Source organism: Euprymna scolopes, chromosome 46 (genome assembly GCF_053919585.1).
Source record: "Euprymna scolopes isolate OS-2025 chromosome 46, ASM5391958v1, whole genome shotgun sequence".
Lineage (NCBI taxonomy): Eukaryota > Metazoa > Mollusca > Cephalopoda > Sepiida > Sepiolidae > Euprymna > Euprymna scolopes.
Window position 1 is genome coordinate 367,633 of NC_136527.1, and position 14,529 is coordinate 382,161.

At 34.6% G+C, this 14,529-nt stretch overlaps 1 protein-coding gene across 41 annotated transcripts in view; it reads right to left on the reverse strand.

Moving 5' to 3' along the window:
- The window catches only part of LOC145270472 (ATP-dependent chromatin remodeler CHD4-like), a 251,553-nt gene that overhangs the window by 155,905 nt on the left and 81,119 nt on the right, over positions 1–14,529 (reverse strand). For 33 of the 41 annotated variants that reach the window (XR_013865378.1, XR_013865376.1, XR_013865377.1 and 30 more), the window contains one exon: positions 145–321. The exons of the other annotated variants lie outside the window; for them this stretch is intronic. Coding sequence is in view for 29 of the 33 variants with exons in the window: in XM_080126108.1 (XP_079982234.1) it covers positions 145–321 (177 nt within the window). In the remaining 4 variants the exon portion in view is untranslated. The remainder of the gene's footprint in view (positions 1–144; positions 322–14,529) is intronic. 41 annotated transcript variants of the gene reach the window in all.

The window sequence follows — 14,529 nt, forward strand, 5'->3', positions numbered from 1 at the left end:
AACAAAAGACACAGACTACACAACTTTTGTGAACAAGTGGTTATATATAAAAAGAAAATATATAGAGAGAGAGAAAGAGAGAGAGAGAGACGAAGAAGAAGAAGAAGAAGAAGAAGAAGAAGAATGAGTAAAACTAGAACTTACAGAACATCGAGGACAGTGCCACTCGCCATCTGGTATAACTTTTAATGGTGGGTTCAAACAATGGATATGATAAGCGGATGGGCATATGTCACAACATAGCAGCTCGCCACCATCTTTGCAAACACGGCAAAACTCCATGTGTTCGTCCTCCTCCTGTTCCTGTATGCCTTCGCCCTCCTACATGAGACAGACAGAAACAGACCGCAAGGTGTGACAATCAGGGCAGTAGGGTGACGGGGCCCAAAAAACACTACGTGACACACGCATACACACAGACTAGTAACAATGGTGGTAGCAATACGAGTGGTGGTGGTAGCAGTTAATAATAATTATAGTAAAGGCAGTGGGTGCGGAAACCTTCATAAAAACACATCTTTCCAAAAAAACGTGGATCACCAATTTCTTGAATTTGTTATAAGATCTTTGCCCCAAATTAGCAAATAAAACTATTTAAAATTTAGAAGAGAGAGAAAAAAAATCTGACAAGATCTAAAATGGTAACTGAGGAGCGCTTCATGGTCTATCCAAAACAACCTTCAGAAGATGCCAGAAAAATGAATAATCTTAGAAAGATACAATTCAGCACGTCTCATAGCAGACACACTCAGTCTTTTTTTTCCTTTCTTTTTTCTCTTTGCTTCCTCTCTTTCGCCATCCGTTATCCAAAAAAAATAAGGCAAAAATCATTTGTGGGTCTAACTTGTCAAAGAATAAGGTTTTGCCAGCACACCATTCCCCAAATATAGTTATCTATAATTTTATTAGATTTTTGTTAGACAATGTCAACATGTCAGAAGCAATTTGATTCTTTCTCAATTTTTATTTCAAAGAAAAAAAAAAAAAATGCAGGTTCGACATTAAATAATTGCAAATACTGCAACGTTGCTCAATGCCAAAACTAATGATACTCAATTAGATTTTCTAAATTGCGTCAAGATTCCTCTTTTAAGATACTTATTTGATCAAAATTGAGTTAGAAATCGAAATGTAAAAATTCTGAGATCAGGTTTTGACTAAACTTTGTTGAGAATTATCTACGAAAACCCAAAATCACTTGTTTTCTCTAAAGAAAAAAAGTTTATCATGAGTTTCAATCCCATCAAATTTTTAATCTATCCTTAAACAGAAATCTTCCACATCCAAAGATAAAAAACTCAAATTCCAGTCAATTTTATCACGGATGATAAATGACATGGTCTTATGCCAATAAAATTTTTTAAAGAAAAAAAAACAAAACAAATTAAACTGAATTTTTTTTTTTTTTTTTTTGCATTTTATTAAAAGTAGCACAAACAGATTTGATTGCAAACTGTCATTATTGGGCGTCTCACTGCATAAGTCTACTTTGCTGGTCAACCAACACTGGGTTCATGCATTCATATTAATACCACTGAATACAAAGACATAACCTATCTCAATATAATATTCTGGGAAGGTATGTTTTCATTCTTATCGCAAGATGCTGAGCGATAAAGGGTTTTGTTTGGCCAACAAAGTCACATTCAACCGATTTAATATTGAAAGAAATATAGAAATTTTTGCAAAATGTGCTTAAGTGAGGTTTCCCGTTAACTTGGAAAACCTACAAAAACACAAACCGAAAGACTGCTGATCCAACATGTCAGATAGGAATAGTGGAAGGGTGCAGAAAAAAGATAACCCACAAAGATGGCATGATAATGTTACCGGATTTCCGGATGAATCCGTCAACCAAAGCAGTGAGAGACAGGAAATCTCAGATGCAGTTACAGTTGAACAAATATTCAGCAGGATACAGATAAATCGTTTCAGATTTTTCTCACACAAAAGATCCAGCACGTGGAGAGCAATCATGACCGAGCAACTCGTCGATCATCTTTGATGAACAAAAATATTAAAACTGCTAACATTACAAAACATTTTTTGTTGGATTTTTCTGCCCAAACAAGATCAAACTTGTGCTTTTTTTTTTATATATATATATAAAAATGTACTTCGCTTGATAAAACCCAGGTTATAGTAAGACATTCAACTAGCACAGGTTAAGCCGACAACCTCTTTCAAGAAGGAAGTTTCTCGGAATATTAAATTCAGAAGCGACCCCCATTTGCGTATTTAATACCATAAAAATATATTTTAATTAAAATGTTTGATTTTTATCTAACATTACCACCACCACCACCAATAATCCTGAACAGAGATGTTATTTTTATTATTTTATTTATTTTTTTAAATATGTTTGGGAATAAGTGTTTATAATAATAATTAGCCTATAATAATGTTTATAATAATAATTAGCATATAATGTTTATAATAATAATGTTTACAATAATAATGTTAATAATAATAATAATTAACCTATGGAAAAATTTTGTATTAAAGAATGAGTGTCTGTAATAGACAGATATTAAATGACAAAAGAAAAAAAAAAAATTTAAAAAGGAAAAATAAAAAAGTAGTGATGAAGAATGGAAAAAAAAATAAAAAAACAAATTAAAAAAAATATATTAAAAAAAATTTTTTCAAATAAATAACAATATGACGGAGAAAGAAAAGAGGAAACAATTTTTTTTTTTTTTCTCTCAAATTGAAATCCATCTACATCATCCTGACCTACTGCAGTTGGGAGCACAATTCTTCATTTGTCAAGCTGAACACACACAAGGCTAAAAAGCTAAAAGACATCCAGGAACAGAGGAGATTTTAGGAGGATGAAAATCACATTCAAATTTCTGAGGAAACACTGGGGTTGGGAGACAGGGACGGGAGAGATTGTTGGGGGAAGAAGGGATGTCGGTTGTCGGTACACTTGCTAGAATAGCAATTAGAGAAGGAGAGAGGAGAGACTAAAACTTTAGAACATAAAAGAAAAAAAAAAAAAATCAAACCTTGAGCAAAATATTGTTTAGATCTAAAAACCTCAGCCCTTTCCCTACCAGATTAACCCTAACCCACTTCCCTACCAGATTACTAGCCAGAAAATGTTTTACGTTCTTGATCACCACCAGAGGAAGGCATTGCAAGTTCTTGGCATCCACTTTTTTTTTTCTTTTTTTTTTTAATAAGGAACACAAAAAGTTAAAAATCAAATTTTAACATCTTTCGAGTGGCACTTTCCTCGGAGCTGTGTCCTTCGAACTATAAACAGAAATAAATATATTCCAGGATAAGCATCGTAAAATAAAAAATTTAAAAAAAAAAAAAAAGAAAAAAAAAAAGAGATTTGTGTGCATATCGAAACAAGAAAAATTCAGGCTGGAAATGATAGATCTCCACCCACCAAGAAAGGAAAAAGAAATCAAATTGGAGGTATCAATTACAAAAAGCCAAATTTAGAAGCAATTTATCGAAAGAAAAAATGTTTAAAAATTGCATATTAAACCTTTCTCACCCAATCAGATGAAAGATGAGGCTACTGATAGGAGCGGCGGTGTATGTAAAAATATATCAGAGTTAAAAAAAAAAAAAAAAGAAAAAAGCCTCTCGTGTGGATGTGTGTACATTATAAAATGCAATAAAAAATTATTTTAAAGAAGCAAACGTGTCAAAAGTAATAGCCAACAAGACGTGAGCTTGTGCCTGGCCAATTTGGCTGAAAGTGTACAATGTTTAAAAGCCTAAAACACTTAATGAAACCAGGCTATCATTAACAAGGAAACAAAGAAAATGCATATAAATGAATAAATCGTCTAATGTCTATTTAAAGAAAAATTTTTTTTTTAAAATGCAAGAATAATCCAATTCATACTATTCAGATAATATCACAGATAATAAAACAGCCTTATATTATTTGCTTTGATCGGACTATTGTTCTCGTCTTGAGTGTTATTGGTGCAACGTTTCTGTCGGTGTAGCCTTTGACCGTCGTCAAGCATGTTGGTTGTTGTCTTGGAAAAGAAAGGAGAAAAGTTACTGCTCTGTATATATTTTTGTATTCTTGGAGTTGTTCAGTTTTTTAACCGTGGTTTCGTATGTGTGAAATAAAAATTGGTTGATAAAGGGAGGCAACTCTAATAAAGATCAACAGAGGATCATCTCTCTTCTATTGTCGAAATGGGGCCCAGTAACTTTTTTCTTTTCCAAGATAACAACCAACACGCTTGACAACGGTCGACAGCTACACCAACCGAAACGTTGCACAAATAACACTCAAGATTAGAACGATAGTTCGGTCAAAAAAAGTAATATAAACAATCTGCCCTTATGCAAAAAATTCAGAACTGTAAAACAGCTATAGTTTGAAAGAAAAAAAACAAAAAAATTTAAAGGTAGTCATGTTCGGATTAAAAGAAAAAAGTTGCAGGAAGAGGAGGCAGAAAAAGAGAGACGCTATGAAAATCTCTAAACTTGTTATCTCATTTCCATAATCTCGAGTAGCCATATCCGACTTCACTGATTTCATTGTTATACAAGACTATATACTCGGAAAGTCATATTGAGCCACCGACACTTGTGGACAGGGTGCAAAGGTACAACTTCTTTGGTTTTCAATTGTGACATTTGGAGAGTGCATAATAGTGGCAAACAAATTCAATTTCAGGACCGAATCGAAAATCTCACAGTTTGTTTTTTAAATAGATTTAAGAAAATTATAACACAAAATAGTTTTTCTAACACAAATTAGCGATTAAAAAAAAAAAAAAATTTTTTTTTGTAACAAAGCCAAAAATTCTAAAAATTTTTCAAAGAGTATTTTTTTGTTGTATATTTATTGAATTAAAATATAAGAAACTTATAAACACAAAATAGTTTTCTGCCCTTGAAGTACGCTTGTCTACCCCTGCTATGCACTCACTAAATGTCCGAACTGAAAACCAAGAATGTACTAGTGCACAAATGCTGAGCCACCTTCTCTAGAGATTATTTCCATTTACTTTGCCATTTGGAGATTATGAGTAGAGGTTTAAAGGCGTAGAAGGAGACAAATACTCTCATCTTTCTTATGAAAGTCACATAACTTAATCAGGAGCAATTTAAAGTGGTCTGCATCCCAACTTGGATCCATAGCAGAGAAGACACACGAGAACAAAACACTAAATTACTGTAAACATCTACAGGGTTTGTTAAAAGCAAAAAGTATTTTACTAATAGCTTTAAATTCCTTAAAAAATTAAAAAAGAAAAACGGAAAGAAACAGAGACATGTGCATACAAGTATTGTGTTTTATCTAAGCAGTTAACTTCTTGTAAGTTTAAAAATAAAAAAATATTTGGACGTAGATCGAAACCAAAACCTAAAGATAATGAGCCATGCACAATAAGCAATAGGCTGGCTTGATACAATGTTTAAAAAGTGTTTTCAAACACTTATTTTTAACGTAACGAGTGTCATGTGAACGATTCATGCATGTGTATTCGTGAAACAATTAGCAAACGAATAAAAATCCAACGACGACTATATATCAATTTTTCCATTTAGACCCCTTAGCAGCCATTTTTCCAGATGAAAACAGATTCAAAAATTTTCCACATGCATGAATATCCTATATACTAAATTTCAAGCCTTTAGATCAAAAATCTGTTGAGTATATAGGTTGAGGAGTGTCTTCACACGCACACATTCTCACTTATATATATTTGCATCAACATCAGTTGTTAACTAGAAATACTATTAAACTTTCTAACTATTGAATATGAATCAGTTTTTATCAAGAATCCTTACTCGATTAACGTGGGGAAAATCCAACTGGACCGGGACAGAAACAAATTATCTCACTACGGAAGGATTAGATATAACCCAAGTTCTTACGGAATATTTATGCATAAAAAAGGTGAATTTTATAGGGGAAAAAAAAACAAGTAAATTTGTGTAGATTATGAAGGCAAAATCTCTAAAATACAAACAGCAAAACATCATAGTTGACTGACAATTCAAAAATCATTATAAAACTTGAAGCAAATAGAAACCTACCATATTCTCACGTGAAGCAAATAGAAACCTACCATATTCTCACGTGAAGCAAATAGAAACCTACCATATTCTCACGTGAAGCAAATAGAAACCTACCATATTCTCACGTGAAGCAAATAGAAACCTACCATATTCTCACGTGAAGCAAATAGAAACCTACCATATTCTCACGTGAACCAAATAGAAACCTACCATATTCTCACGTGAACCAAATAGAAACCTACCATATTCTCACGTGAACCAAATAGAAACCTACCATATTCTCACGTGAAGCAAATAGAAACCTACCATATTCTCACGTGAACCAAATAGAAACCTACCATATTCTCACGTGAACCAAATAGAAACCTACCATATTCTCACGTGAACCAAATAGAAACCTACCATATTCTCACGTGAACCAAATAGAAACCTACCATATTCTCACGTGAACCAAATAAAAACCTACCATATTCTCACGTGAACCAAATAGAAACCTACCATATTCTCACGTGAACCAAATAGAAACCTACCATATTCTCACGTGAACCAAATAGAAACCTACCATATTCTCACGTGAACCAAATAGAAACCTACCATATTCTCACGTGAACTAAATAGAAACCTACCATATTCTGACCTGAACCAAATAGAAACCTACCATATTCTCACGTGAACCAAATAGAAACCTACCATATTCTCACGTGAACCAAATAGAAACCTACCATATTCTCACGTGAACCAAATAGAAACCTACCATATTCTCACGTGAACCAAATAGAAACCTACCATATTCTCACGTGAACCAAATAGAAACCTACCATATCCCGCAAAACATAATTAAACATGTCGAAAAGGGAATTTTTAGACAAATTATGTAAGTTTTAAGCTCAAAACTGCTTGGTTCATACAACAGATTTTTTGAAACTTGTGAAAACTCTTTATATGTGAAATGACAATCTGGTACATTTTAATAGAGTATAGATTCTTATTAAAAGTAATCAAAATGAGGAAACGTTTAAAAGAGAGGTACATTTTAATTGAGTATAGATTCTTATTAAAAGTAATCAAAATGAGGAAACGTTTAAAAGAGAGGTAGATTTTAATTGAGTATAGATTCTTATTAAAAGTAATCAAAATGAGGAAACGTTTAAAAGAGAGGTAAAAAAAATAAAAAAACAATACGTAAGCAGGAGAGGTGATGTAAGAAGCGATAGAGGGAAAGAGGAAAAGAATGGAACGTGAAAAACAAAAAAAAAATGTTATAAATTACAGTAGTAACGACGTGGAATTGACAAGATCAGGATAGCAAATACCATAACTATCTTGTAGCAAAAAATAGAAACAGACAATATACAGAGAGATATACACCCCACCACTCACCCAAACAAATACTAAATAAAAGTGAAAATTTTGGAGGATATCTACTAATTACAACAAAGGAATGCAGCGGAAATGGTGGTGTAGCAGGTCAAGTTTGTTATTAATCATCAAAGCATATTCGAACGGGATTGCAGTCATGTCTGCTAAGGTCAAAATTACAATACTGATGGGGAGGTTAAAAAGCATAGGAAATTTGAACAAGGAGAAAACGAAGGAATCAAATCAGCTGGTGTTTTATGACAAAATACGAGACAAATACAAAGGATTTCATTTTTTTTAAAGATTTTTTTTATATATATTTGACTAATATCAAATAGCCAAAAACTTTTTGAAACGTAGCAAAAAAATAAAATGGGAACGTCAAATTGTGACGGCAACATTTAAAAAAAGTGTTGTTTTTTTTTTTTTTTAATGAAAAAGCATGTATTTCAAAAAATAGCAAACAGACCAATTGTTTGTCAATTTTTTTTTATATATGTAAAAAATCTTAGACTAAAAATGGGAAACAAAGCAAAAAAAAAAACAAAAAAAAAAAAAAATAGTGGGAAATGCCAGGACTTTTTTTTTTGTTAGTTTTTTTTTTTTTTTTTTTTTTTAAATTCAAAAATCATTCCTCCTCCCCTAAGTGGAAGGGTCACCACATTTACATTGCAAGCTTTAAAAAAATAAACAAAATTTGAAAAAAAAAAAAAAAAAAAAAAAAAAACATGAATGTAACAGGAAGAAGGAGGAGTGGGGCAAAGTTCCTTTGCCCACTAAATAATCAAAGAAGGAATTAAGTGTTATCGTAACAAATAGAACAGAAAATAGGAGGGGGGAGGGGGATATACATGCTTCATCCATATAATGCTGCGTTCAAATTGCCAACTGCATTGTAACAACCGCCATTAAATCTGTCACGATATTATATTTCATCATCTTCACAAAATCCCATTATTTTTTTTTAAATCTCATTTAACTTCTTCGCGTAAATTTGACTCACCATTCAATTCATTTTTTTTTTTTTTAAGTCGGTGATGTTCGAGTCATCACTTAAGTTTGAAACCACGTCAATTGGTCGGTCTATCACGCTCAAGTTATAAATAGCATTTTCACCATTAGACACGCATCTTCAGATAAAAGTATAGCACCCAACTCCACAAAAGTTTGTAAAAAAAATCTGTTCCCCACCCCCCATATAACCCTTCTTAAAAAGAAGCCGCTCACCACTTTTCAGACCAGCCCGTGACAAAACTGGATCCTTCTGTACCAGAATTCAATGACCAACAGAAACGGTTTTTCTTTCTTTTTAACGTTTGCACACCTGATATTTCAGGGTGTTGTTTGGGAGATGAGGGGGGGGGGGTAAGGTAGGAGAAGATGGTTGGGGAAGGGGTTAAGGATTTCTAGCAATTTCTAGCCATTACGTTTTAAATAAAAAAAATAAATGTCTAGCATTTAACTAAGAAAAAAAAAAAGGGCTGCATTAAAACCAATTTTATCGAATTTCCATCTTGATGCCATGTAGTACTTTTGCTTTTATTATGATGGTTGACATAAAAAAAAAAAAAATTAAAATAAAAAATCAGCAAAATTGCTTTGGTGAATAGAAAATGTCCAAATATGTTTTTGATATGAAAATTGATTTGTTTTTAAAATGATTCTAATTTCTTGCTTTAATTAATAAATGATAAAAAAAAAAATTTCTACATTATTAAATATCATGCACACAATACACAGTCCTACGCATGCCTTTTTGGTGTACATCAATACACAATCTGGCCAATATTGAATACACGCTCCCCCAAGTGGAAAAATCAAAGATAATTCCTGTTTATGAAAACATTCTCATTTATAATTTAAAAAAAAAAAAAAAGAGGGGAAGAGGCAAAAACATTTTTTTCCTCTCACTTTTTCAACAAAAAGTTTATTTGCAAAAATCTTGACAAAGCAAAAAACAAAGACATTTACAAAGTGACCAAGCGGTAAAAGGCAGTCTTATTATTTTGTGATGGCAGCAGTAGATGTAATAAGAGGAAGAAGTAGGAATAGTAATAGCAGCAGTTGTGGTTCAGGCAGGATTAAGAGAATGCTGTGTGAGGGGGGGTGGGGGTGATGTAAGAGATAGAGAGGTGAATATCCACATCCTAACCCCCACCCCCAAACAAAATCCCAGATCCTCACTTGCTTAACAAGCAGATTCCAGTACTAAAATGCCTTTTTATTTTCAGTTGAAAAAAACTTTTTTTATTATTATTATTATTCAAACAGTTTACGTGATGCAACTGAAATTTGAATCGTAATTCGTTGGGGGTTTGTCCATTTTTTTATTTTTTTACATAGGCATCATCACTTATCAAGGCCAAGAGGCCACTCGAGGATAAGGTTTAAAGAGTGTACAGTAGAAATTGGACAATATAGTAACCGTTAGTAATGGAGATTCGGTAAATTTGTTAACATATGGAACGGCTCATAAAAAACTTGTTTACGTTAGACTTGAAGACAACCATATTGTAGTTAGTTGGAAAGCAGGAAAACGGAAGACAATTCCATAGGCATGCAGTTCTAAGAAAGAAGCTTTGTTCATGGAATCTACATTTAGGTTTAGGCACAGATAAAGAGTGGGGGGAAACTAGTGATAGTGTTTTCTGCTAGACGGGTGTTTCTTGTGAAAGTTTTGCCAGGGGGGGGGGCTATAGATTGAAAATTCCATGAAAATGATAAAGCAGAGACAAACTCGCAACATCTCTTCTGTGAGAAAGAGGTTGCAAGGAAGAGAAAAGGACATCTACTACGAGGCTACAAAGTCTATTTTGAACTCTATCAAGGCAGGATAAGTCCTTTCTAGCAGCTCCTGCCCAGATGTGGCAACAGTACTCCACCCTTGGACGTACCTGGCTCTTATATAGATAGAGAATTGCATCAGCAGTGAGATATCTACTAGATCGATAGAAGGATCCCACCATTTTTCCAGCAGCCTTGGCAACAAATTTGATGTATGTGTTCCATTTAAAATCAGAAGTAAATGTCAATCCCAGAAGCTTGTCAAAACATGAGACCTCCTCAAGACGAGAGCCATTCATTTCAATTGATGCCAGATGGGGATCAGAGGGTTGATGATATAAAAATAAAAGCTTAGTTTTAGATGTATTAAAAGTGTTAGTTACAATATCTTTTTTTTTTTCACCAGTATTGTAACCCAAGTTTTGTCAAGACAATCAAGAGGTGATATTAAACATATCTCTATCTCTACTAATATATAAAAGTCGCTGTGTGTGTGTGTGTGTGTGCGCGTGTGTGTGTGCACGTGTGTGTATGTGTGTGTGCGTGTGTGCATGTTCCTTCCTTATAGGTTCCGAAATGGCTGAGCCTATCTTTTGCAAATTTCACACAAACCTAATTTATGTGTCTGGCAGTGTTCTTAGATATGTTTTGCATAGAAATTCATCTGATATCAAAATTTGAAAAATACACTTAATTTTTACAGGAAAATATTTTACATTACACCAGCAAGGGAGATAATAAAATTTTAACAAATTTCTTAGAAAAACTGATTATAATCTGGAGATCTAGCTTTGTGGTAGAGCATTCGCCTACAGATCGAATGATCTCCTGTTCAAGCCCGGGTGTACCTCACCATTTTATTTTAACTTTTTTCTTATTAATGAATTCAATTTACGATAAAGGTACCATTTAAAATCGTCGCTAATCATTTCTTCGTTTGTCTATTAATCAAAAATGACTTTTCCAGGACATGGTGGGATCCTTCTACTGCTCCAGAAGATATCTCACTACTGATGCAATTCTCTATCTATATAAAAGCCAAGTACGTCCAAGGATGGAATACTGTTGCCATATCTGGGCAGGAGCTGCTAAAAACAGTCTATCCTGCCTTGACAGAGTACAAAATAGACTTTGTGGCTTAGTGGGGGATGCCCTTTTCTCTACCCTGCAACCTCTCTCCCACAGAAGAGACACTGCGAGCCTATCCTTGTTTTATTGTTATTTCCATGGCAGGTGCTCGTCTGAACTCCATTCTCTGGTCCCCCCTCGCCAATCTTTCACGAAAAACACCCGTCTAGCTGAATCCACTGTGAAAAATTTCCCCCACTCTATATCTGTGCCTAAATCAAAACGCGGATTCCATGAACAAAGCCTCTTTCTTAGAACTGCACGCCTGTGGAACTCTGTTCCGTCTGCCTGCTTCCCACCGGACTACAACTTGGATGTCTTCAAGTCCAATGTTAACAAATTCCTAATGAACCGCCCCCTTAAGTAAACACTTCATCAAATCTCCACACTAACGTAATGTACTTGCAATAACCCTTATCCCTGAGTGGCTTCCGGGCCTTGATAAGTGGTGATCACCGTGTTAAAAAAAAAAAAAAAAAAAAAAAAAAAAAAAAAAATTCATCATTAAGCTCAAATATCAGCGATGTGATATTGTAAACATAGACGGCATTTGATAAACGACATTTAAAAATGTTTTTGCAAATTAGTCCACCGGGTAAATTATTCCTTGTAATATTCAATAGAGGATTAATTCTGTGATATTACATACACAATCTGCAACTTGGATGTGTTCAAGTCCAACGTTAACAAATTCCTAATGAACCGCCCCCTTAAGTAAACACTTCATCAAATCTCCAAACTAACGTAATGTATTTGCAATAACCCTTATCCCTGAGTGGCTTCCAGGCCTTGATAAGTGGTGACCACCGTGTAAAAAAAAAAGAAAGAAAAGTTTATTGTATGGCAGAGCAATGCCAGACTGCCAGCTAGCATTTACTAAATATAAAATGTTGAAAACTGGTTTTAAGTAGGTGTGCAAGTGAGAGCCGTGTTTCAACTACTTTTGGAAACACTGGAGATGAAAACAAGAGCAGGTTAAAACGGGTCGACTTGAACAAAATCTGTGTCTCAAAAAACAGTGATGGTTTTGGCCGCAAAGAACAGCAGTCCATTTCTTACATAAAAACAACACATCAAGGTTTTGTTTTCTTTGCTGATAGGCAAAGAAAGAACAGAAAATACACATTGAAGATTCGTGGCAGCCTTCAATATTGTGCTGACATCAGACAAGCTGGACCATTAAGCCTTCAATATTGTGCTGACATCAGACAAGCTGGACCATTAAGCCTTCAATATTGTGCTGACATCAGACAAGCTGGACCATTAAGCCTTCAATATTGTGCTGACATCAGACAAGCTGGACCATTAAGCCTTCAATATTGTGCTGACATCAGACAAGCTGGACCATTAAGCCTTCAATATTGTGCTGACATCAGACAAGCTGGACCATTAAGCCTTCAATATTGTGCTGACATCAGACAAGCTGGACCATTAAGCCTTCAATATTGTGCTGACATCAGACAAGCTGGACCATTAAGCCTTCAATATTGTGCTGACATCAGACAAGCTGGACCATTAAGCCTTCAATATTGTGCTGACATCAGACAAGCTGGACCATTAAGCCTTCAATATTGTGCTGACATCAGACAAGCTGGACCATTAAGCCTTCAATATTGTGCTGACATCAGACAAGCTGGACCATTAAGCCTTCAATATTGTGCTGACATCAGACAAGCTGGACCATTAAGCCAGCTTTGATCCAGTCAAGAGAAAGCCTCATAAAAAAAGAAAAAAAGAAAGTGATGTTATGACACCCAAAATACTCGTATATATGATTTGAAAGGGAGGAGGGGTAAAACAAAAGGAGGAAGAGGGGAATAATGCATCGTCTTTGCATTACCTTGGCTTACATCAGTACATTGTTCCCAATTGACCATTCATAGAATTTTTTTTTTTTACACGGTGGTCACCACTTATCAAGGCCCGGAAGCCACTCAGGGATAAGGGTATTTGCAAGTACAGTACGTTAGTGTGGAGATTTGATGAAGTGTTTACTTAAGAGGGAGGTTCATTAGGAATTTGTTTACGTTGGACTTGAAGACATCCAAGTTGTAGTCAGGTGGGAAGCAGGCAGATGGAACAGAGTTCCACAGGCGTGCAGTTCTAAGTTTCATCCAAATTAAGCATACACAATCTCCTAGTAGCATTAGGTGTCCTTGCAAGATCACGCTAATATCATTACCAAGGTGCTGCCGTTTTTACTTTACAGGTTGAAGGTTATGTTATTTGCTTTCGAAATATGTTTTAAGATGATTATAAAGTGGAGGGGATCTAAGCTGTGAAGGGATGATGGAGATAGGTGTGTGTGTGTGGGGGGCGGGGTAGAAGTTCGTTCCTTTCAAAGATAAACCTTAGAACTAAAAAAATAGTCATGATAATCTTACCAAAAAAATAAAATTTAATAAAATAGATAAAGACCTAACAAAAACAAAAAATAAAATTTAATAAAATAGATAAAGACCTAACAAAAAAAAAAAAAAAAAGTTTCATTTTTATTGGTCCCCATTACATCACTGGGTTAGCATCAACAAAGGGCATCTAGCCTATAAAGATTTTTATTTAATGAAGAAACGTGATTCTAACACACGCATGGATTTAGACCATGCACAGTAAACTTTGTTCAAGTGTGGCTCAAATTATGCTTTCTTAGCCTGGGAACGAGCTAGAGTCATAATTAACGATAGTACCTGCACATCCATGTGTGTGTGTGTGTGTGTTGAGCACTAACTTGAAATTCAAGTCAGTCATTTAAGCTTGCATGCGCAGATCAGGTTATAATCATAAGATCACTTGCCATCTAGACATTTATATAAATGTTAATTTCAACTGTACTTCTTGCGGTTAATGTTGGCCATGTGGTTTGTTCCTTGCTAATGGAGTCAAGAGATCACTTCTCTGGCTGATTAATCGTAACTCACTGCACTGATGATTCCCAAAAGGATAAACCACTAATGTTTGTAGGTATTAAAAAATAATTATAGTAACAATCATAAATATATTTGTAGTCATCGACATACAGTCCTGTTTCGTTGTATCACAACTCATCAGTGCCGCTAGACTAGCATCGCTCCCTAGCCAAGGATTGAACCTAGAACCGTTGTGTTGACAGTCGGCAGTTCTTCCACTCGACCATGAGGGCGACGCCCGTAAATAACTCGTCGGAATGTCTATTTAAATGGACACCCGCCACCACATTTATAGTGCTCAAATCGCCTGTTTGTAAACAAACAACGAGCTTCGCAT